This window comes from Pelobates fuscus, chromosome 9 (genome assembly GCF_036172605.1).
Source record: "Pelobates fuscus isolate aPelFus1 chromosome 9, aPelFus1.pri, whole genome shotgun sequence".
In the NCBI taxonomy this organism is placed as follows: domain Eukaryota; kingdom Metazoa; phylum Chordata; class Amphibia; order Anura; family Pelobatidae; genus Pelobates; species Pelobates fuscus.
The window spans coordinates 135,646,926-135,672,822 of record NC_086325.1 but is presented as its reverse complement, the minus strand read 5'-3'; the positions used below and the strand labels follow the sequence as shown (position 1 = coordinate 135,672,822).

The following is a 25,897-nucleotide window of genomic DNA, read 5'->3' as shown; positions in this document are numbered from 1 at the left end:
TGTCCTCCTAACCTGACTTCTTCAAATCCTCCATTTTGTCCTCATGACTTAACTTGTTCATTTTAAAACTACCTTACGTGACTGAACTTCTCAAACCCAATTAATACAGTAGACAAAGACCGTGTTTCCTACAAGGACAAGTACCAGGAGGTGCTGGCTACTCCTTAAGACTTGCCGGCTACTCCTTAGGACTTGTAAGATAGTATAGTTTGAAGGCCACGAGAACACAGTAGTAATGAAATGTTCTATTCATAAGAGACCTTGCACCTGGACATGAGGCCTGATATCACTGACTGTGTAAAATGACGCTCAAGCCCCCCTTTCCACCGAGTAAACCTCATGCTGGGAAAGATGGCGCCTGAGCCTTCTGTCCACACCCTTGTCCAGAACAATACCACCTCCCGGTGGGAGGACACCTAGCTGGTCACTCAAACCCCTGAGCCAATTAATAATATTGGTGGGTGGACACGAAGTTAGTCACATAACGTTTAATCCAATCAATGATGTTTATTTGTTATTATCTGATATTCAATGATGATGTCATTTTGCTTTTAAAAAGATCTGCACAACTGTTTTCCAACCAGATTGCATTAAATTTTCTGAAGTGCTTTTAACCTGAACTCCATGTGTCAGTGTGAGCTTACTTCTGCGTATACGTAATTTAATCATCTCAGATTTGGACAGGAACAGATAGACTTTGAACATTTTGGTTTACTTTCAAAAAGTACCATAACAACTTGGCTCCCAACGTGGGGCATCGGGCTATGGCCTCTGGCCGGTGAGCCGTCCTAAGGAAGATGCTGTTGGACGGGGGAATCCTGGGGGTAGGAAGGGAGATTGATCACCTCCAGATACACGGTAGAGACTTCTGCAGAGCCACCGGTACGTTCCGGCCCCTTTGATTGACCCGTCCACGTGTCTGTGACTGCTTCCCGGGAGGACATCAAAGACAGGTAATATCTTGCCCGGTGTCTCGTTACTCACTTGTTTACCTGCATTTTAGTCTATCTGTTGCCTGGGTGTGTTTGAATTGTGTTTGAATTGTTTGCCTGTTTCCCCATTTTGAGATAAAGGGGGGGTGGACCTGCAGGGGATTTGCCTGGGGTTCTGTCTTGCTTGTTTTCCCCTTTTTGGGATAAAGGGGGGTGGACCTGAGGGGACTTGCCTGGGTCTTCAGTGTGTCTGTCTATCTGTTTGTATTTTACCCCTTTTGGGATAAAGGGGGGTTGACCCGTGGATGTGTTCCTGGGGGGTCTTCTGTTGCCTGTTTTACCTCTTTTAGGAACCACGGTGCTGTGGTTGTAAGGAAAAAGAGGGGTTGACCCGTGGATGTGTTCCTGGGGGGTCTTCTTTGCCTGTTTACTTCTTTTAGGAGCCTCGTGGCTGTGGCTGTAAGGAAAAAGAAGTTTGTGGAACTGTGGGATCTGTGTAGAATCATAGTTTCCTGTGATCCAAGTTTGTGTCACTTTGATAGCCTAGCTAGCTTCACTGTGCGCGTTCGGACTATCCAGCTCTAGTTGAGTTGGGGACGTCCTGACCCGGACCATCCAGCTCTAGTTGAGTTGGGGACGTCCTGACCCGGACCCTTCGGCTCTAGTTGAGCTGAAGGTCCACTGATTATTTAATCGTGGTAGGAGACTTAGCCTTGTGGCAGGGGACTTTGTTTCCTGGGGGAATTCAGGCAGGTATTGCTTGTTTTTCGCATCACGTGGTAGTGAGACTTATAAAGTGGGTTTTATAGGGGCACTACGGGAATGAGGATAGACGTGGCCACATTCTTGTGGACTGCAGAGTAGAGGGAGGCTGGAAAGGATTTCGGACCGGTGTTAGCTGTTATCCTTGGCCGCTGGTAGTGAGACTTATGAAAGTCGTTCTCCGAGCGGGGACACTACGAGGTTGAGAAAGGTGACTTTGGAGTAAGCACATGTAGAAGGAAAGGGATTATTGTTGATTTCATTTGAACTGTAATGCATGCACTGTATTTCAATTGTATTGTTGTCTTGTCTGTTTAATTAGGAGTCTCATGAACTCCTGTGTCTGTCTCTAAGGATTTTTCCTTGCCTTTTCCCTTTTCTATACTTCCTATATTATTATTCTATCCTCTCCTATTTCTATTGTGAGAGAAGTGATTGGTCACACACTTCTCACCTCCAATTAGTGACTAGTCTACGTTTTGGGAAGACGCACTGGGGGGGGACCCACCCGCACTGGGGGGGGACCCACCCCTCTCGAGTGTCAGTCCACCATTGTAGACACTGTTTAAAACCTTTTCCCCCTATATCTGGGACGCCTGTATAGGAGGGGAATGGAACAGGGTTAGAAAAGCCCAATAAGGGCTGGCTAGCGCGTGTGATCTAGTTGAAGATAGAGATTGCTAAAGTGTGTAAAGTTGCTGTGCCTTCATGTGGTAGATTACTGACAGAGAAGAAAGCAAGCTTACTGGTACAGAGTAGCAATGCTATTCAGCAGGAAGGTAGGGTTGAGGAAGAACTAGATCACAAAGGGTTAAGAATGTATGTATATTATAATAATTGTTTTTGTATTTTGTGTTAGCCATTACCCTGGTAGAGGGTGGGGGTTTTGTATTGAGTTTCACTGAAGAGTATTATTAAATGTTGTGTTTTTGTGTCCCTTTGCTTTTGCAATAATTGTAACGTAACTGTCTTTCCAGCGCTGACATGGTTAAAAAACTTCATGCTGGCTCTCTCCTTGCCTTCTGTGAGACGCGAGGGGGGAGAGGGAGGGGTGACATTCCTGGTTTTTCAGTTCTGCGTTCAGTAAAATTATTCAGAAACTAATAAGATTTAGCAATGGAACAAAGTATTTTCTCCAAGACTGTTGTATAAGATAAGGAGTCAGGGATGTAGCTCAGTGTTTATTACGAAGGTTAGGAAAGTGAATCTGATGCAGGAATAGAGAATTATTTGGACGAGTTAAAAATGTAAAGGCAAGTGTGATTTGTTGCATTGCTATGCAATGTGGATAGAGGGAATATGCAAAGTTGTTAAGCTAGATTGTGAAGAGGAAAAGTGATTAATGGCTGTAGGTATATTGTTTGCATTCCGTGAGTTTATTTATTTATTTTATTTATTTATTTATTTTCCGCCCGTGTATTGTGTCATGCTCATCCTATCTTAAAGACATGCTGTCTTCCTTAATTCCCATATATTATGAACAAAAAGGTTACGGTTACTAGGATTATCCTGCTATTAGTTTCCCTGTGTCAGGAAGGTGTCTGTGACAAGTATTGGTTAATATGTAGATAGAATATATATGTCTATCGTTTCACGTATAAGTAACAAGTGTGTTTTAGCTTTGTGTACAAAGATTGATAACATGCTGAAAGAAGGGTTATCTTAAAGAACATTTACTAAAAGAAAGTTCTAATAAACCAAGATTTCTTGAACAAATGAATAAGCCAAGTTTAAAGACTGACTAACATAATTTTTTGTTGTAAGCCCAGATATTTTATTATTGCATATGCGTAGGAATTGAGACTTTGGGCATTATAGTATATTAATTCTAGATCTGTTACTAGCAGCAAGTGCCTATCCCACGCATGCTTAAAACACTTCTACTGAGTTAACCTCTACCACTCCAGTTGGAAGGCTATTCCATGCATCCACTACCCTCTCAGTAATGTAATACTTCCTGATATTATTTTTAAACCTTGGTCCCTCTATTTTTGAGACTATGTCCTCTTGTTATGGTAGTTTTCCTTCTTTTAAATATAGTCTCCACTTTTACTGTGTTGTTTTCCCTTTATGTATTTAAAATGCTTTTATCATATTTCCCCTGTCTCGTCCTTTCACCTAGCTATACCTGTTAAGATCCTTTAACCTTTCCTGGTGAATTTTATCCTGCAATCCATGAACCAGTTTAATAGCCCTTCTTTGAACTCTCTCTAAGGTATCCATATCCTTCTGAAGATATGGTCTCCAGTACTGTATCCAGTACTCCAAGTGAGGTCCCACCAGTGTTCTGTACAATGGCATGAGCATTTCCCTCTTCCTACTGCTAATACCTCTCCCTATGCAACCAAGCATTCTACTAGCATTTTCCGCTGCTCTATTACATTGTACATTGTCATCAACAGCCAGAAACTGGAGTACAAGAAATGTGAATTAATGTATAGCCATTTATAAGCTTAACAAACTCTCCATTATCTTTTCCATTTATTTTGCAGAAGGCAATGTTATTTGTCTATTTTGTATGTTTTAAAAATACATTATCAGTGAAGAGTAGAATAAATTTTATCCCATTTACGAGACATAAAATTGTGATAATGTATATTTGTGATATAAGTAGAAATTACATTTTGAGATGTTAGATATAAATTGTTAAATTAAGAACTAGAGTCAGGGATAGCGTCTGTCTCCGCGGGCACAAGACCCCGTGTGGAGAAGTGGTGGGCAAGCCATCATGGGCCACCCATGGGAGTGAAACGTTCGAGGCTTGTGGAGACAAGATGAGCATGTTAGCCTTTTATTATTTTTCTCTAGGGAAAGCATAGGGCCAGTTAATAGTTGTTGTACATGGGCTATTTGCAGCCTCCATTGCATTTCTACCTAGTCTTGATTTCTGATGTCTCCTCCATTGCTACATCACCTGTCTGCTCCCTTACCTGCCCACCCCCGCTTATTCCTCCCACCGATCCCTCCCCTTCATCTGCAGTCCCCCACTTTCCCCTACTACTCCTCCCTCTACTCCACCTTCTCCTCCTCCTACTCCTCCTTCCTGCTCTTACTCCTCCCCCTCTTCCTACTCCTCCCTCTACTCCACTTTCTCCTCCTACCCCTTCCTCTACTCCACCTTCTCCTCTCTCCTCCTACTTCTCCTCTTCTCCTCCTCCTACTCCTCCCTCTACTCCACCTTCTCCTCTCTCCTCCTACTTCTCCTCTTCTCCTCCTCCTACTCCTCCCTCTACTCCACCTTCTCCTCTCTCCTCCTACTTCTCCTCTACTCCTCCTCCTACTCCTCCCTCTACTCCACCTTCTCCTCCTCCTACTCCTTCTTCCTGCTCTTACTCCTCCTTCTTCTTCCTACTCCTCCCTCTACTCCACCTTCTCCTCCTCCTACTCCTTCTTCCTGCTCTTACTCCTCCTTCTTCTTCCTACTCCTCCCTCTACTCCACTTTCTCCTCCTACTCCTCCCTCTACTCCACCTTCTCCTCTCTCCTCCTACTTCCCCTCTACTCCTCCTCCTACTCCTCCCTCTACTCCACTTTCTCCTCCTACTCCTCCCTCTACTCCACCTTCTCCTCTCTCCTCCTACTTCCCCTCTACTCCTCCTCCTACTCCTCCCTCTACTCCACTTTCTCCTTCCACTCCACCTTCTCCTCTCTCCTCCTACTTCTCCTCTACTCCTCCTTCTCCTCCTCCTACTCCACCTTCTTCCCTCTCACTCTATCCGCTACTCATTCTTCCATCTCCCCACCACCATATCTGTATCCTTTATATGCTTCCTCCCTTCTTATTCCTTACCAATTTCCTCCACTCATAGACGACTCTGCCTCTACCTGACAACATTATATTTTGAAGAAAAGTTGCTCTGGCCACTCTTCCGCCACTTCCCAGGGGGGAATACCACACTAACGAAAAATTAAAATTATTCAGACATGAAAGAACTGTTTTGGGCACTCTCAAGGAAATAGTGCGGTCCTGACCCAGATTCCCATGGAAGTAAGACACCTGTAAGGGAGGTGGCTGTCCCTCATGTTTTTTCTACACTAAGTCCCCAGAAATCTCATGAAAGGAACCTGACTCATTAGAACAAAACATGAACATTCAACTTACAGATCTCTACAGAGGGGGGTCAGCAAGAGAACTGTGAATAGAAAGACAAATACCCCCCAATCTCACACAGAAATAGGTGAGGAAACCTCTTCTACTGCTCCTTATGGTTGCTTTGAACAGATGAAAGAAGAAACAAGACACCTTTCAACAGAGCATGCAGTAGCTTTACCAGATCCTGACTCCACTCTGTTTGCGGATAAAGAGGAAAGGTACCATACTGGATTTGCTGTTGCTACAGAAGATCAGGTACGTCAAGCACCTTCACTTTCCTCACTCACATCTGCTCAAGACGCTGAATTGACAGCCTTCTCAGTGGCATACAAAATGCCTGAAGGAAGACATGCCAATATCTACACTGACTCAAGACATGCCCTGGGTGCAGCACATTATTTTGGATCAATCTGGAAGATAAGAAGCACCACTCAGCTGACTAAAAACTGCCAACCAAGCCACAAGTGCACCAAGGGAAGTGGACGGAAGGGTGTCCGCTAAAGAAACTTCTATACTCACCATGTAGATCCTACCCACAGATTTCAAGCTTCTGAAAGAATGACAAGCAGCTGCTGACCCTGAAGAAATACAAAGCTGGAAAAACAGAAAGGGGCAACCCTTGAAGACGGGCTGTACTCCAACGCTCTTAAGCTCTGTTTACCCAAAAACATGTACTGGGCAGTGAGCCCATGGAACTTTATACCTATCCAAGACCCTCATGAACTCTTTGATCTCTAAAATACCCCTAAGCACCTAGCTAACTCTCAATATCCCTTTCAAGAATCCAGGTGACAAAGAGCTACTGGGTCAAATATGCACTAGTTATCATAGACATTTTGTCAGGATGGCCAGAAGCCTAGCCGGTCATCAATGTGACATCCAAGACCATATACCCAGTAATGCATTGTGAAAGTTGCAGAGATCACTCAGTGGATTCATTGTTCCAGATTCAAGACTCTCTCTGCAACATGAGAAGTGACATTTGTTGATTTTGACACACTTTTGACTCTAAAGAAAAAAAAAAAAAAATGACTTGTTAAATAAAAAGATACCAGCAAGTAGGTGTTTGATGGCCATAATAATGCCTGACCACCTGCCATCGATGGAAAGCCGAGGACCCCAAAAGGAGACCTCGTGAAGCTAAAGAGATCCAAACGCCAAGCTCCCTCAGGATTATTTGCCCATCCTGAGTTTGTGGTGATATTAATATTGACTAAATGATCCGAGTCCACCTACGCTGATGTAGCGTGGGACAGGTTTAATACTACACCCTAGCCAAGGTTATTATGTCCATACACATAATACATGACAAGGTACTCTTGACACACCACATTCATGCTTCAGAACATAAAGAGGAGCACCCCTCTAAAGGGAAAGTTTGATTGATATATATATATATTGATGCCATAGGTGTGCCAAGGGGGGTACCAGATGATTTTGCAGTAAAAGGAAAGTTTGAGTCCATTTTCCCAACCGTCACTGCTAATAATAATAATAATATTTTGATTTGCATTTATTATATCTATTGCAACCAACAACGTTTACCTGTCACCATGACTACTTGTGCCTATGTTCCAGATAACACAAGTCCATATGGTAATGTAAGCTTGTCTATTTATGATGTCCCTCTGAAGAACTAAGAAGACTTTGAGAACCGTTACTCCAGTCATTTCTGTGCCTTTGGGTTAACACGTCTTCTGATACTAACATAATAAAGTTTTATCTCTTAGAATCTAACATTTCATAGGGGGGACTGATGTGGAATTATTAAAAATTATTATTGTACTTGTATTGAATTATTGTACTAACTCCATTTTAACCTTATATTGTGACAATCCTCCATATTGTCCTCCTAACCTGACTTCTTCAAATCCTCCATTTTGTCCTCATGACTTAACTTGTTCATTTTAAAACTACCTTACGTGACTGAACTTCTCAAACCCAATTAATACAGTAGACAAAGACCGTGTTTCCTACAAGGACAAGTACCAGGAGGTGCTGGCTACTCCTTAAGACTTGCCGGCTACTCCTTAGGACTTGTAAGATAGTATAGTTTGAAGGCCACGAGAACACAGTAGTAATGAAATGTTCTATTCATAAGAGACCTTGCACCTGGACATGAGGCCTGATATCACTGACTGTGTAAAATGACGCTCAAGCCCCCCTTTCCACCGAGTAAACCTCATGCTGGGAAAGATGGCGCCTGAGCCTTCTGTCCACACCCTTGTCCAGAACAATACCACCTCCCGGTGGGAGGACACCTAGCTGGTCACTCAAACCCCTGAGCCAATTAATAATATTGGTGGGTGGACACGAAGTTAGTCACATAACGTTTAATCCAATCAATGATGTTTATTTGTTATTATCTGATATTCAATGATGATGTCATTTTGCTTTTAAAAAGATCTGCACAACTGTTTTCCAACCAGATTGCATTAAATTTTCTGAAGTGCTTTTAACCTGAACTCCATGTGTCAGTGTGAGCTTACTTCTGCGTATACGTAATTTAATCATCTCAGATTTGGACAGGAACAGATAGACTTTGAACATTTTGGTTTACTTTCAAAAAGTACCATAACACCTACTCTGCCTAATGGAAAATCTGTCTCTGTGTGTTTTTCATCAGACCTTGCACTTTAGTATGGTCTTATGCCATCAATGTTGTAGGTAACCACTCGTAACTCGTAACTGTAATCTGAAATAGTTTTATCATTTTTAATTAGAGAAGCCTTCATTAGATTATTTTTTAGGTGTCAAATTCCACTAAGCCACAAGGAGAACTTCTCTAACCGCCCAAGGGTTCCATAGATGATATATCTTCCAAACTACATTCACTACATATGAGGCATGGAGTGAGATGTTTCTCCATAACTTGGTTGATGGTACTTGCGTCTGAATGTCTAAGAAAGTGTGTCTCTTTCAGCTATAACAGATTAATCCAGCCAAGTATCCCATCAGTCACCCTTTTGTTTAACATGTATCCCTAATATCAATATTTTTAGTGAAATACCATTGGACAAAAGATAGGAAATGCAGATCTTCAATACCTGTATTGGCGCATGTCACAAATATCCACACCATAAGATGAGGAGTGAAAGACATTTTAAAAAATGAACTACAAAACGAAGAACACACACATATATATATATATATATATATATATATATAAGATTTTTATTTTATTTTTTTCACTGAGTTTAACTGAGTTTAAATTGTGAAAAGCTGCACACATGTAGATTAACCCTCTGCTGTTGGAGACATAACTACACCTCCGGCAGCATCACTAAGTGTCATTAACCAGCCCAAAACAATAGTTCCTGGCTAGATAATATGAATCCAGTGCAAACGTGGCATCGGATGCCAGGATGCTGGTGCCAGACAGCCAATGCTGCGTCCTCCCCTCAGCCCTGACCTTCCTCCCCGTATGGCAAGAGGGAGTGACGTCAGCCGTGGTGGATCAAGTTTTAGGAAGAACTGTAACCCACGTGCTGGAAATAGGTACCGGTAAGTTATGACTTTATGCATATTTATTTTTCATTGTGGGCGGTGAAACACTACAGCAAGGGTTCCTCTAACCAAATCCAATGTTTAACGAAAATACAGATTTCTGGTGGCGTAACACTAATTTTCAGGAGTAGAAAAAGAGAAAAATCCAGAAGGTTTCTAAAAATGAATGGTTAAATTTGTATGCCCTCCAAAAAAATAAAAATAAAATAAAATTGGATGTAGCATAAAAGTCCAGTTTTACAGTAAATACAGTAATTTCAATAAAAAGTCTCTGCTTCACATCGAGCATTTTACAATCTCGGACACACAGCCAGATAAGCTACTTTCACACTGTTTTGAACCCTAAATAAACATAAAATTGTTTGAGGTTAATACATTTTCTGTCGTAAGGCTCTTTACTAAGTATTTTCAATGAGAGTCAAGGGGAATGCATCCACAGGGACCTCGCAGTACGAGCCATCTCTTCTCCAGGGAATACTGCAGAGAACTGGCAATCAGACCGTACTTGCTGTAAAAGTAGTCTACATGCGTCACACTGGTCACTGATCCGAGTATGAAAACAAGAAATTCATTAACCTGTTCAACTGGCGCCATCTAGTGGACATTATTTTTCCCCATTTAGTGGTTATTCACTAAAGACTGGGTATTGTCTTGACAGGATTACAGTATGATCCAGCACGTAGAATTGTGTAACACAGAGGACTGATGGGTAACGTACACCGGACCTTAGAATGGCCAGACTAACGTACCAAAGAATAGTCAGGAATAGCCGAAGTCAAGGGATACAGAAAGAGACACAACGATAAGGAAAAGCCAGAAAACAGGGAAGTCAAAAACAATGCCAAAGTCAAAATACCAGAATAACCAGAATCAATAACGCTCTCTCGGACAACCACAAGGGAAACCACGACAGGGCACTGAGCAGGATGAGAACTGGGCCTGTTCCTCCTCTGGATCTGATAGGCTGAAATCGGCCTTTGACCCCAAAGGCAGTTACCAGGTTCCATTTGCATAATTGCTGCTCAGCACAAACCCTGCTGTGGATTTGATTGCTGCTCGGCACAACTTTTCCTGTCTGAACAGTAAATTCCATTAATCACATTTTCATAAGTGGATGAATACATGACATGTCTTGATTTTCTTAAGCTAAATAAGGTCGAAATTCAGTTGGCCCGAGTATATTTGCAGCAATTGAAAATTGTTCCGCATCCGAACCTTCTTCTAAAGATTTAAAAAGCACCAGTTTGCCCTGATGATGCTCCCCCCGAATCCTCTCCCCCCATATCCTCCCCTCCCCCCCCCTCCATACCCATCTTCTCTAATTTCTTTATCTTTTCTATCCACGTATCTTACCATATCTCTTGTTCATCATGTACAGTTATGCAGCGAATGATTTATTAGGGACTACTAAGAGTGAAAATGAGCAAATTATGCTATTACACTACCCTCTGAAGTTCTTAAAGGAGGAAGTGACTATCGAGCGAAACTCTTTACTATATCATTAGCATGATTGCGCATGATTTCTTTAAATATACAAAAAAAAATCCCAAGGCGGGTTGTCAAACGATGTAAATTTCCAAGATCGGCTTTGAGAATATCAGGGAATTAGGATGCACAGTTAGAATCTCAGGGTCTTAGGGTGCACAGTTAGGATCTCAGGGACTTGCAGTGCACAGCTAGAATCTCAGGGTCTCTGGGGGAAAAGCTAGAATCCCAGGGACACGGGGTGCACGGCTAGAGTCTTAGGGTCTTGGGCTGCACAGTTAGAAACTCAGAGACCAGGGGTGAACAGCTAGAATCTTGGGGTGTCAGGGGACACAGCTAAAATCTCAGGACCTCGTGGTGAACAGCTAGAATTTTAGGGATTCAGGGTGCACAGCTAGAATCTCAGGGAATCAGGATGCACAGTTAGAATCTCAGGGTCTTGGGGTGCACAGCTAGAATCTCAGGGTCTCCGGGGGAAAAGCTAGAATCCCAGGGACACGGGGTGCACGGCTAGAATCTTAGGGTCTTGGGCTGAACAGTTAGAATCTCAGGGACTAGGGGTGAACACCTAAAATCTCAGGGTCTTGGGTGCACAGCTGGAATATCATGGTCTTGGGGTGCACAGTTAGAATCTCTGGGACTATGGGTGAACAGTTGGAATCTCAGGGTCTCTTGGTGCACAGCTAGTATCTCAGAATCTGTCAGTGCACTGTTAGGATCTCAAGGACTCGTGCTGCACAGCTAGAATCTCAGGGTCTTGGGTTGCACATCTAGAATCTCAGGGACTAGGGGTGCACATCTAGAATCTCAGAGTCTGGTGGTGCACAGCTAGAATCTCAAAGTCTGGCGGTGCACAGCTAGTATTTCAGATTTGGGCGGTGAACAGCTAGAATCTCAGGACTCGTGCTGCACAGTTAGAATCTCACAGTCTTGGGCTGCACAGCTAGAATCTCACAGTCTTGGTCTGCACAGCTAGAATATCAGGGACTAGAGATGCACAGGTAGAATCTCAGGGACTAGGGGTGCACAGTTAGTATCTCAGGTTTTCGAGGGGCATAGCTAGAATCTATGTAACTCGGGCTGCACAGGTAGAATCTCAGGGCCTCGTGGTGCACAGCTAGAATCTCACAGTCTTTGGCTGCACAGCTAGAATCTCACATTCTTGGTCTGCACAGCTAGAATATCAGGGACTAGAGATGCACAGGTAGAATCTCAGGGACTAGGGGTGCACAGTTAGTATCTCAGGTTTTCGAGGGGCATAGCTAGAATCTATGTAACTCGGGCTGCACAGGTAGAATCTCAGGGCCTCGTGGTGCACAGCTAGAATCTCAGGGCCTTGGAGTGAACAGCTAGAATCTCAAAATTGATGATCTTAACCAATCCAATGCTTCTCCATAGAGAAGCATTTGGAGTCAAGTTTGCATGCGTGGCAAATCACCAAACTGCGCCAGTCAAATGCTTCTCCGAGTCTGGCTTGGTTCTTACATGGAAGCGCCTCTCGTGCATGTTCAGGAAAACAGCCACTAGAGGTGTGTTTAAAGGGCAACATGCACATAACAATGCTATTTTTAAACCTGTGTTATCAGATTTGCTAGCAAATGTATAGGTTGGAAGGAAAAAAACATATTTAAAAATAGGTCTTTCTCCCACCTGTCAGTCAATTCTTCAGCAAAGACTCAATGCCGAAGATATGAACGAGAGAGGCCGCTGCACATTGAGGGGACGTTAGTGGGATTCAATAAGCATCAAAAAAACTTGAATTTAATGAAAGCAGTTTTTGTGTATCAATCATGCCCCTGCAGTCTCACTGCTCAATTATCTGCCATTTAGCAGTTAAATGACTTGTGTTTCTGTTTATGCAGCCCTAGCTACAGCTCCCCTGGCTGTGACTCACACAGCCTGCATAAAAAAGTTTAGTTTTCAATCAGATGTTTGGACTACATCTCCCATGACACTTTGCCAGTATTATGGCTGTAAGAGCATTCTGGGAGATGCAATAACCACTTTATTTCATTAAATATAACCACTTAATTTTTATTCAAGTGGTTATTTATTTATAAAATGGTACTTATTTCTTATCCAGAGCTTTTAACATGCAAAAATAACATTGTTATAGGTCAGGTGTAGGCCACTCCAGATGTTATGGACTACATCTTGATGCTTTATCAGCAATAAGACTGTGGGAGCATTATGGGACGTGTACTCCACAAAATCTGGAGTGCTGAATGTTGCCTACACCTGGTATAGTGCCTCGAGTTCCCTGGCTCCATCTCTCCGTCTGGCGTTAAACAATTTCCATAGGATTCAAAACATTGAATAAAGACCAATCGGCAGACCCACAGCTCAGCTCCCACTGGAAGTATGGTGAAGGTAGAGATTAAACCCTGCCTTAGTTATACCAATTCAATTCACATGCAGCCTATCCCTGGTGCCCATCTCTTGCTGGAGCTAGTGTGGAAGCAAATGCCCAAGCAACAGAGAGGATCACACTGTGCGTCATCAGTGACACTCATTCAATGTTATACCATTTGAAAATATTTTAACATTGAATGGATGGAGGGTGGCATGAATCTCCAGACACTATAACCACTTTAATTACATAAATATTATTATCATTGGTATTTATATAGCGCCAACTAATTCCACAGCACTTTACAATATTACGAAAGGGGTATATTTACAATAAATTAGACAATTACTCAGTGACATAGGAACAATAGGTAGATGAGGGCCCTGCTCAAATGAGCTTACAGTCTAGAGGAGGTGGGGTACGAATACACAACAGGGCAGCAAGGGTGACAGCCACCAAACAAGGTGGAAAAGTAGCAGAGCTGGAGGTGAGAGTGGAGTATGGCTCTTTTAGGAGAGCGAGAGACAGATTTGGATAAGTATAGATAAGTTACTCTGGGAGTCCATAAGCATTTCTGAACAGATGTGTTTTGAGGCACTTTTAAAATAATTGAAGCCTAGGGGAGAGTCTAATGGGGGTAGGCAGGCTGTTCCAAAAGAAGGGAGCCGCCCGCGAGAAGTCCTGCAAGCGCGAGTTAGCCGTAAGGGTGCGAGCAGCGGACAGGAGAAGGTCACCGGCAGAGCGGCGAGTCCGAGAAGAGGCATATCTATGAACAAGGGAAGAAATGTACGAGGGGCTAGAGATGGTTAGAGCTTTATAGGCAAGGGTTAGTATTTTGAAATTGACACCTATAGGATACAGGAAGCCAGTGTAAGGATGAAGAGGAGCAAGGCATGGGAGGAGGGACGGGTGAGAAAGATCAGCCTGGCGGCAGTATTCATTAAGGATTGTAGAGGGCAGTTCGGCTTCTGGGGAGATCAACTATGAGAGAATTACAGTAGTCCTTGTGAGAGATTACTAGAACATGAACAAGCTTCTTGTCAGCATCTTTCGTAAGAAATGGGTGGATGCGGGCGATATTTTTAAGGTGGAATCGACAGGTTTTAGCAATATACTGGATATGTGGCGCAAAGGTGGGGCCAGGATCAAAGATAACACCAAGAGAATGAGCTTGCAAGGATGGACTGAAGCAAGTTCCATCAACTTGCATGGAAAGCGAAGGAGGAGGATCAGCATTATGAGGGGGGAAAATAAGAAGCTCAGTTTTAGAGAGCTTGAGTTTTAGAAAGACATCCAATCAGAGATTGAAGAAAGGCAAGCAGTGACATATTGCAGGACCGCGGGGGAAAGATCAGGGGAGGAGAGATATATCTGGGTTTTGTCAGCATACAGATGGTAGCGGAATCCAAAGGAGTTAATGAGTTTGCCAACAGAGGCAGTATAAAGAGAGAACAAAAGCGGACCAAGAACAGATCCTTGGGGGACTCCAACCGAGACAGGGCGAGAGGAGGAGGTGTCTTTGCAAAAGGAGACACTGAATGAACGTTGGGAGAGATAGGGGGAGAACCACGAGAGGACAGTGTCACAGAGACCGAGGGATTGAAGAGTTTGGAGAAGGAGGAGATGATCAACAGTGTCAAAGGCAGCAGAGAGGTCAAGAAGAAGTAGCATGGAGTAGTGGCATTTGGATTTAGCTGTGATTAGGCCATTTGTAACTTTAATAAGATCAGTCTCGAGGGAGGTGCGAAAGGCAGATTGAATAGGATCGAGGAGGGAGTTGGCATTTAGGAAGTGAGACATACGGGTAAAGACAAGTCTTTCTAGAAGTTTTGAAGAAAAAGGAATCAGGGATATGAGATGATATTTGGAAGGCGAACATGGGTCATGGGATGGCTTTTTTTAGGATGGATACCACAGTAGCATGCTTATGGGGAGCAGGGACAACACCAGATGATAGAGAGCCCGTTAGGATGTGTGTTAACACGGTACAAGACAAGGGGAGAGAGATCTGATAAGGTGGGAAGGTGCTGGATTAAGCGGACAGGTGGAGGACAAAACGACAGGAGAAGCCACCTCCTGTTCTGTAGCTGGGGAGATAGGCAAGGTACGGCCCATGTGTGGTTGCGAGAGGGAGAAGCAAATGGGAGAGAATTATTTACTTAACTGTTCAATCTTGTTGGTAAAGTAGCATGCAAGGCTATCTGCTGAAAGGTTAGTTTGAGGGATGGTTTGAGGTGGGCAAAGGAGAGAGTTGAAGGTATTAAAGAGACGCCTGGGATTGCGTGAGCATGAACTAATAAGAGAAGAAAAGTAGGCTTATTTAGGGTGAGGGCTGTGCTATATAAACACAAAATTAATTTATAATGGAGGAAGTCTGACAAAGTGCGGGACTTTCTCCAGCAGCGTTCAGCTGAACGGGAGCATCTCTGCAGGTAGCGGGTCGATTTAGTATGCCAAGGTTGGAGGCGTGTCTTCCTTGAGGTGCATCTTTGGAGCGGGGCTGCAGTGTCCAGGGCAGAGGTGAGGGTAGCATTATATGAGGAGATAGCCAGACAGAGACAGGAGAAAGTGGGGATGAATGAGAGTTTGGAATGGAGATCAGCTGAGAGTTGCTGGAGGTCAAGAGAATTCAGGTCCCTTTTGAGTTGAGGAGGGATAGGGTGAGACTGTTGGGTGAGGGGGCTTTCAAGAAAAAATGAGTTTTAAAGGAGCAGTGGGGTGAAAGCAGAAATCCTACACCGCCATCTTTACTCTCAGCCTATCTTGGGTTGTAGGTAAAGTGAAAACCACCAAAGGATATGAGGCAGGGGTAGCAGTATCAGAGGAAGAGAGCCATGATTCCGTTAGTGCAAGTAGGTTTAGGGAGTGTGAGATAAATAGGTCATGGATGGAAGTTAATTTAACTCCTTATGGACCAAACTTCTGGAATAAAAGGGAATCATGACATGTCACACATGTAATGTGTCCTTAAGGGTTAAAGGGACACTCCAGGCACCCAGACCACTTCTGCCCATTGTAGTGGTCTGGGTGCCAACTCCCACTACCCTTAACCCTGCAGGTGTAATTATTGCAGTTTTCATAAACTGCAATATTTACCTTGCAGGGTTAACTTCTCCTCTAGTGGCTGTCTACTAGACAGCCACTAGAGGGCACTTCCGGGATTATAGCACACGAAAAGTGTGCTATAGCGTCGCTGGACGTCCTCGTGCTATGTGAGGATCTCCAGAATCGGTGAAATCCTAATAGGAAAGCATTGAAAGCATGAAAGTAGAGAATGTGTGTATAGGGGATGTAGCAAGAGTGTGCATACAGGCTATAGTGTGTGTGTGTGTGTGTGAATATTATATATATATATATATATATATATATATATAATATAAATATGTTTGGAAGTATTGTGTATGTGTGTGGTGCAGTGTGTCGGGGGGGGGTTCTGTGTGTATGTGAGGGGTGCAGTATGTGTATGTGAGGTGTGATGTGTGTGAGGGTGCTGAGTGTGAGGGTGCTGTGTGTGATTGATTTGTGTGAGGGTGCTGTGTGATTTGTGTGAGGGTGCTGTGTGATGTGTGTGAGGGTGCTGTGGGTGATTTGTGTGTGTGGGTGCTGCGTGTGATGTGTGTGAGAGTGCTGTGTGTGAGAGTGCTGTGTGTGTGAGAGTGATGTGTGTGAGAGTGCTGTGTGTGCTGTGTGTGTGAGAGTGCTGTGTGTGTGAGAGTGCTGTGTGTGTGAGAGTGCTGTGTGTGAGAGAGTGCTGTGTGTGAGAGAGTGCTGTGTGTGAGAGAGTGCTGTGTGTGTGAGAGTGCTGTGTGTGAGAGAGTGCTGTGTGTGAGAGAGTGCTGTGTGTGAGAGAGTGCTGTGTGTGAGAGTGCTGTGTGTGAGAGTGCTGTATGTGATGTGTATGTTAGAGTGCTGTGTGTGAGAGTGCTGTGTGTGAGAGTGCTGTGTGTGAGAGTGCTGTGTGTGAGAGTGCTGTGTGTGATGTGTATGTTAGACTGCTGTGTGTGAGAGTGCTGGGGATGATGGGTGTGAGACTGCTGTGTGTGAGTGCGAGTGCTGTGTGTGATGTGTATGTTAGAGTGCTGTGTGTGTGAGTGCTGTGGATGATGGGTGTGAGAGTGCTGTGTGTGATGTGTATGTTAGAGTGCTGTGTGTGAGAGTGCTGTGGATGATGGGTGTGAGAGTGGTGTGTGTGTTTGGGGGGTAGATAAAAACAAAAAAGTAGGCATTATGTCCCCCCCTCCCTTCTTACCTTTTAGCCTGGGATTGGGGGACCGGCATGGTGGTATCTGGGAGGGGGGGACCGGCATGGTGACACCATCCCTGGTCGGTCCAGTGGGTGAGTGAACTCTAGCCTGCGGGCTAGAGTTCACTCGCGAGATCCGGTCGTTGCTATGGCAACGCTTTGGATCTCGCGAGAGGAACCCAGCGGAGCTGCAAGATAGAGCTCCGCCGGGTCCTCTCCTGGCTCCCTCCCTCTCTCCCTGCTGGCGGCCGGAATATACTGTATGTGGGCCGGTGAGGGAGATCTTTGATCTCCCCACCGGCCCATCATTGAAAACAGCGGGGCCGGCGCTCGGATAGTGCCGGCCCTGCATAGACCGGCAGGGGAGATCCTGGGAGGCTGGGACTTCCCCTGCCGGCCTCGGCCCCGCGGCCATCGCGGCCCACCGGGCATTTGCCCGGTGTGCCCGATGGCCAGTCCGGGCCTGGTTCCTGGTGTTAGCGCCAGGTAGATTAATAGAGGAAGGACCAGGGTTTGGAGAGACATCACCAGCTGCCAGGAGCAGTAGGCAGGAAAGGAAGAGTAGGTGGGAGTAAGATTTAAATGTTAAGGGTGAGAGCTTGTATTTAGAGGATTTAGGAGAGGTTTGTGGAGAAAGGCTGGATATATATGAGTAAAGTGCATGTGATGAATACAGAGATGAGGAAAGTAGAGAGGGAGCAGGAACAGGCAAGTAAAAGGATAGATAGATTTAAATAATGAGGGAGAAAGATAGAAGGGAGAACATTATTAGGAGAATAGGTGCTGTGTTTTAAAGATATGGAGAATTGAGCTGTAAAAACCATAGGCGAGGTTAGAAGGGTAAAGGGTTAAAATGTATTCATTGAATGTGAATTAAGATATTTCAGGTGTGGAGGGATTGGTGAACATGATTGGTTTGTCAGGAAATTTGAGCTATCTATAAATGTAATGGGTACCATGGGAAATGGTTATCCAGAAATGCCACCTCTGCTTAAAGGGACACTCCAGGCACCCAGACCACTTCTGCCCATTGGAGTGGTCTGGGTGCCAACTCCCACTGCCCTTAACCCTGCAACTGTAAATATTGCAGTTTTCATAAACTGCAATATTTACATTGCAGGGTTAACTCCTCCTCTAGTGGCTGTCTACTAGACAGCCACTAGAGGGCACTTCCTCCACGCTATGTGAGGACCTCCAGCGTTGCTGAAATCCTCATAGGAAAGCATTGAAAGCATCTTTTAATGCTTTCCTATGGGGCGGTCTAATGCGCATGCACATTAGCTCTCGCAGGCCGCACATGCTCAATAGGTCTCCCCCAGCCGGATGATGTTGGCGGGGTAAGAGCGTGGGCGGACCCTGACCCAGCGCCGAGGGACATCGGCACTGGTTACAGGTAAGTCACTGAAGGGGTTTAAACGCCTTCAGCAACTTGGGATGGATGGAGGGTGGGAGGGAGAGGGGACCTGCAGTGTGTTTCTGCAGGGATTGGTGCTGTGAGTCCTGGGTGTAGTTTTGAAGTGGTTATAGTGCCTCGATTGTCCCTTTAAGAACCCCAGCACTGACTGCTTGGATCCTATCCCTTTATAAGCTTATCACTATCTAGAATACATTGAATTTATACTGGAGATGTATTGGACTCCTTACCTTTTGCAGAAGTTGGTTACTCTCCATTGAATCTCTAATCACTCCAAATCTCTCATTCTCCATCTTGCTGGCTCTTTATTAGCTGGTACTGATATTCTGGCCACCTTCTGACTTATTACAGTATTAAAATACTAATATGAATTTCCTTCAGGGTCACACAACCTGCCCCACCAACACCTCCCCTCTACTGAGCAACTTTCTGCCTCTAGGCAACTAGCTTGCAGCAACTGAACTCCGGAGCATCCCATCTCAGCTCTTAGGGGAATTATTAAACTCAAACTGGCGATTCTAGTCTTCTATTCCAGCTATGTCTTCACTGACCCACCTTCAAATTGTTTCAAATATATTCTCCAATTATATAATTGTTATAGGGTCGATCTCGATGCTAATCGTGTGGATGTAAGAGGTGAGGAAGGCGTTGTCCACCCCTATTCCGCGGAATGAACCGATCCGTTGTTATGGAAACCTGACGCTAACAGGAAACAGAGAATTGCAGCACAAGGCTTGTTTGTTTACCTCCTTTATTGATGGTCACTGGTTTGTTGATAGGTTTGTGATTACCAACCTCCTGAATAATAGTATATTTAAATAAAGTTTTGGGTTTTTTTTAGGTTTTTTTTCTTAAAATAAGGAAAAGTAAAAGGTATTTATTGACCAACTAGTGATTTGAACTGTGATGATTTTTACATACCTGCCAAGTGTCCCAATTTAGGAGGGACAGTCCCTATTTTGGGCTCAAATCCCTCTGTCTCTTTTTTTCTAGGAGTGCCATATTGTTGGTGTGTCTGAGTGCATAACAGAGCTCCACAGCAATAATACTCCCAGTAATGTGTCTTTAAACAACAATAAATGTGTTTAGAAATCAGTCTGACACATTATTCTTACTCTAAATTGAATGTTAGTTCCATAAATTATTAGTAAAAAAATTTTGATCCCCACTTACACCCCTAAAATTAAAGTGTCATTTGTCCATTTGAAACGTTATTATGAGATATTTTTGGGGATAATTAATTTGAGAGGGAATTGCAAGACATAGGGTAAATAGACTGAATAGCAACAATGGCTTATTTTTTACAATTCTTCTATTTTAGCTGATTTGGAAAACTCGGTCAACTGCTATGCAGTCACAGCTTGATTAATTTAACCTAAATTTTGCAACGTAGTTTGCTACAGTTTGGTTTTTAGTAATTTTGCCAGGTTACCTCTAGAGTGTGGGAAGGGGGGCCACTGGGATATAATATTGTTGAATGAAAAGGAAACAATTTTTTCTTATACTTCTTAGCTAACATATATTGAGATATAAATTATTTACAGCTTTCATTATGACTGGGCTCATAGTGACCTCCATGTTGTACACTTATTAATATGTCATCCTTGGCATTTGTTTTTTTTATGCCTGTTTTGATTAAAGAAATGTAAAAGGGTTATATTTATAGTTCTTTATTTGAATTTTTTTTTTAAAATCAGTTTTCACATTTTTATCAACTTGAAATTACAAGTACATATATTCAGTAGTAAAGAATTTTATACAAGGTTATAACAGTCTTATCACTTTAAAGTATCAGTTAAAATATATCCAGTTCATTCTTACCACATTCACACCGATGCAGGGAGAGCAGATCTAAGCTTTACATTATCTTTAAATGGACTCTCCAGTGCCAGGAAAACAATCCATTTTCCTGGCACTGCAGGTCCCCTCTACCTCCCACCTCCCAACCCCTTCAGTGACTTACCAGAGGCAACGACGATGTCCCTCTTCGCTGCTTCTTCCTCCGCCCACGCTCCCCCTCTTCATCACGTCAGCCGGCGGGAGAGACCTAATGCGCGTGTGCGCATTAGACCTCCCCATAGGAAAGCATTGAAAAATGCTTTTCAATGCTTTCCTATGGGGATTTTAGCGGCGCTGGAGGTCCTCAATCTGTGCTATAATCCCGGAAGTGCCCTCTAGTGGCTGTCTAGTAGACAGCCACTAGAGGAGGAGTTAACCCTGCAAGGTAATTATTGCAGTTTATAAAAACTGCAATAATTACACCTGCGGGGTTAAGGGTAGTGGGAGTTGGCACCCAGACCACTCCAATGGGCAGAAGTGGTCTGAGTGCCTGGAGTGTCCCTTAGTGACCAAATCTTTGAGTAAGAGTCTAGCTGGGTAAATAATAGCCTTTCTCCATTCTGAATTGATAATTAATTTGATTCTTGAGTACACAGAGACAGACTGCTGAATGCACACAGGCTGCTAAACACACACACACACACATACAGAGTCCATACACACAGTACACTGAATACACACACACACACAGACTGCTGAATACACACAGAATGCTGAATACATATGCACACAGCTGAATGCAAACAGGGTGCTGAATACACACAGACTGCTGAATACACACATACAGTCTGCTGAATACATACAGACTGCTGAATAGACACAGAGAGACTGCTGAATACACACAGGCTACTTAACACACAAACACCACACATACACTGCAGTGAGGGGTGCAGTGTATGTGTTTTTGTTTAGGGGTGCTGTGTGTGTGTGTGTGTGTGTAGGGGTGTTGTGTGTGAGAGGTGCAGTGTGTGTGCGTGGGGTGCAGTTTGTGACGAGTGCTGTGTGTGTGAGGGGTGCTGTGTATGTGTGTCAGGGATGCTGTTTGTGTGAGGAGTGCAGTGTGCGTGAGGGGTGCTGTGTGTGCACAAGCTCATTACAGACAAGCTCACTGACATACAAACACACATAAGCTCACTACACACACACACAAATTATTATTACTGGTATTTATATAGCGTCAGCATATTCCATAGCACTTTACAATATTATCAAAGGGGGAAATTTAACAATAAATTAGACAATTACAAAAACTTACAGGAACAATAGGTTGAAGAGGACCCTGCTCAAACGAGCTTACATTCTATAGGAGGTGGGGCATAAAACACAACAGGACAGGAGTTAGCAATCAAACGAGGTGGAGTGAAGCAGAGCTGGATGAGAGAATAGAGTCCAGCCCTTTCGGAGAGAGCAAGGGATAGGTACGTGAGGTTACTCTTGGAGGGCATAAGGAGATGGGTTTTGAGGCACTTTTTAAATGATCGAAGACTAGGGGAGAGCTTGATGGTCGTAGGCAGGCTATTCCAAAGTAAAGGAGCCACCCGCGATAAGTCCTGCAAGCGTGAGTTGGCTGTACGGTGTGAACATCGGTCAGGAGAAGGTCATGGGCAGAGCGGAGAGACCGAGAAGGGGCATACCTGCGGACCAGTGAAGAGATATAGGAGGGGCTAGAATTGGTCAGTACTTTATAGGTGTGGATTAGTACCTTGAATTGACTCCTATAGAATACAGGAAGCCAATGTAAGGACTGACAAAGGGGAGAGGTGTAAAAGAAGCGACCGGAGAGGAAAATCAGTCTAGCTGCAGCATTCATTGCAGACTGTAGCGGGGCAATACGACTTGTGGGAATACCTATTAGGAGAGCGTTACAATAATCCATTCAAGAGATTACTAGATCATGGACAAGCTCCTTAGTAGCATTTTGTGTAAGAAAGGGGCAGATGCGGGCTATTTTTTAAGGTGTAATCTACAGAATTTGGTAACAGACTGGATGTGAGGCTCTAATGTGAGGCCAGAATCAAGTATAACGCCAAGACAGCACGCTTGTAAGGATGGACTGATACAGGTACCACAAACCTGAAAGGACAGTGAAGGAGGAGGATCAGTATTAGGAGGAGGAAACACAAGGAGTTCAGTTTTAGAGAGATTGAGTTTCAAAACGCCGGAGGACATCCAGTCAGGGATTGAAGAAAGGCAAGCAGTGACACGTTACAGGATGGCAGGGGAGAGGTCCGGGGAGGAGAGGTATATCTGAGTGTCATTAGCGTACAGGTAGTAGTGGAATCCAAAAGAGGCAATAAGTTTGCCAAGAGAGGCAGTTTAAAGAGAAAATAGAAGGGGACCAAGGACTGAGCCTTGGTGGACTCCAACCGACACAGGACGAGGGGAGGAGGTATCATTAGAAAAGGAGACACTGAATAAGCATTGGGAGAGATAGGAGGAAAACCGAGAGAGGACAGTGTCACAGAGACCGAGTGATTGTAGAGTTTGGAGAAAGAGAACATGGTCAACAGCAGGGATGTATCTTCCGTGAGGCGAACAAGGCATTTGCCTTGGGCGGCACTTTGCAAGGGGGTGGCAAAAAAGCCGCCCCCAAACACCCAGGCAGATCCCTTGTTTGCCTCGTGTCCTGGGGGGCTCAAGAGCTGGCCGGCTGGCCACTTTTGAGCCCCCCACCTGAGGCAGGCAGTGGGGGATAATGTTCACCTGAGCTCTTCCTGCTCAGCTCTCTTGCACGCCGCTTAATGGAGCCGGAATTTGACGTCACTCCGGCTCCCGAGGGAGCTGAGCAGGAAGATTAGAGCTCCCTCGCCGCCTACTCAGCCTGTCCGTCCCCTGACTGCCCGCCCAGCAGCCCCACTGGACCACAGGTTACTAATCCACTCCAGCTCTCCCAGGGAGGCTGGGTGGATTTAAATACAAATTAAAGAAAAATAATAATAATTTGTGTTGGTGAAAATGTGTGTGTCTGTGAGTTAATGTGTGTGTGTGTGTGTGCAGGGCCGGACTGGGAGAAAAATTTGGCCCGGGCATTTTTTTATCACACCGACCCACTAAGAAGGGGGCGGGGCAGAGAGGGTGTGTTTCGTCATCACTAATGACAAACACGTCCCCTCTCAAAGTGAGCATGTTGGTTCAATGCTCTTCCAGGGCAGACCATGCGCAGAACTCTGCTAAAGAGCTCTAGCATGAGAAAAAAAGCCCTGTATTTGTTCTGCACAGTGCAAGCAAATTTAATAACATGCTTGCACTGTGTTTCCTTGCAACTTGTCTCTGGTGTCTCTATAAATGGATACCAGGAGACAAAAGGAAAGAGTGTTGTGCATGTGTTTGGAACCTGCTTGTGGGATTGCGTGTGTGTAGAGTGAGCTGATTGTGGTGTGGTATTGTGTAATAAGGTGTCAGGGTACCTGAAGCCTCTACCTCTGAGAGAGGTAGAGACTTAGAAGTTTATCCGTCCGGACGGCATGTCTCCTCGGCCCCTCGCGGTTCACTCGGTCTTGCTAACGCCGGCCGCGAGGGAGTCACTTCCTTTTATAACAGGAGGACCGGAGGTAGACGTCATGACGCCAACCCGGAACGTCCTGTCACTCAAATCTCGGGAGACGAATCAGGACTCGCCGGAGGCGTGTCTTCTCTCCCTAGCCAGGATACTTAACAGTGGCTCTCTCATTCACTCGTTGCCCTGTCGTGGTTCTAGTCCGCCTAGTCACACAGTGCTTTGATATTCTCTTGTCTTTTGGTTCTGACCCGGCTTTGGTATTTACTCTCCTGTCTTTCTGTTATCCTTGACCCGGCTTGTCTCTCGCTTACCTGTCTTCTCGTTCCCTCGACCTCGGCTTGTCTCTGACCATTCTATCGTAGTTATACGTTAAGTCCGGCCATTCTAAGGACCGGTATACGTATCTGCTACTCTTTGTACTCTGCGTGTTGGATCCCTGACCCGATCCTGACATTACGACAGGGCCATGGATCCTGCAGGTACAAATTGTCAGCTTGGTTCTCCTGATCCTCGGTTTGACGCCATGGATCATAGGGTGGATCAGATGGCTCTAGCACTACAGGCGCTGCTGTCTCGTCCTATTAATCCACCTGAAGAGATGCGTAATATGTCTGCTCCTTCTGTGGGTTCAGGGCTAGAGGTAGCTACTGTAGGTGCTTCTTCTCGAGTTACCCCACCTGTACGTTATGCTGGTTCTCCTGAGAGGTGTCGTGGCTTTTTGAACCAGATCAGTATTCATTTCGAGCTACAGCCTCGTTCATACCCTACCGATAGGGCAAAAGTGGGATTTATTATTACCTTACTCATTGAGAAAGCTCTGAGATGGGCTAATCCGTTGTGGGAGAATGATAATCCATTAGTCTATAACTATAATTCCTTTGTAGCTGCTTTTAAAAGAACTTTTGATCCTCCTGGCAGGAGGGTCAATGCAGCCAGATTACTGTTGCGCCTTAGACAAGACAACCAAACACTTGTGGATTACGCACTAGAGTTCAGGTCTTTGGCGGCAGAGGTAAAATGGAATGAACAGGCCTATATAGACGTATTCTTAAATGGATTATCTGATGTAATACTTGATGAGGTAGCGACAAGAGAGCTTCCCGAGAACCTGGAGGACTTAATTTCCTTTATCTCTCGTATTGACGAACGTCTAAGGGAGAGACAAAATACTCGAGATAGAACCGGTAAATCTTCCTTTAGACTAGCACCATCATTTCAAATTTCTGAAACCAAAAATCCACAGGCTTCAGAACCTATGCAGTTAGGTCTTACTCGTCTCTCAGAGGAGGAGAGACAGTACAGGAGAAGGGAGGGACTGTGTATGTATTGTGGGGTCAGAGGTCATGTACGTTTGAGCTGCCCTAGTCGTCCGGGAAACGCTCGCACCTAAGTTTCTCTAGAGGACAGACCTTGGGTGTTTCGATTTTGTCCTCTACTCATAACTACAAAGAACATAGACTCCTATTACCGGTCTCTTTAACTTGGGAGAAGGGAACTTTAGAGACTATGGCATTGATAGACTCCGGCGCTGCTGAGAGTTTTATCGACCAAAAGTTTCTCACCAAACACACTATCCCATCCCAGTTAAGGAAGACACCCTTGGCTGTTGAAGCCATTGATGGTAGACCTTTAGTTGAGCCTGTGATTTTCCGGGAGACCACACCTCTTTACTTAACTACTGGTATTCTACACAAGGAGGAAATATCCCTACTACTCATTTCATCTCCTTCTGTTCCCATAGTCCTGGGATACTCCTGGCTTAAGAGACATAACC

The 25,897-nt window shown here is 44.5% G+C and overlaps 1 protein-coding gene across 1 annotated transcript in view; it reads right to left on the bottom strand.

Moving 5' to 3' along the window:
• Positions 1-19,197, bottom strand: part of CFAP77 (cilia and flagella associated protein 77) — a 198,171-nt gene extending 178,974 nt beyond the window's left edge. The window contains exon 1 of the mRNA XM_063432487.1: positions 19,016-19,197. Coding sequence (XP_063288557.1) covers positions 19,016-19,078 — 63 coding nt within the window. The 5' untranslated portion in view covers positions 19,079-19,197. The remainder of the gene's footprint in view (positions 1-19,015) is intronic.
• Between the last annotated feature and the right edge of the window lie 6,700 nt (positions 19,198-25,897).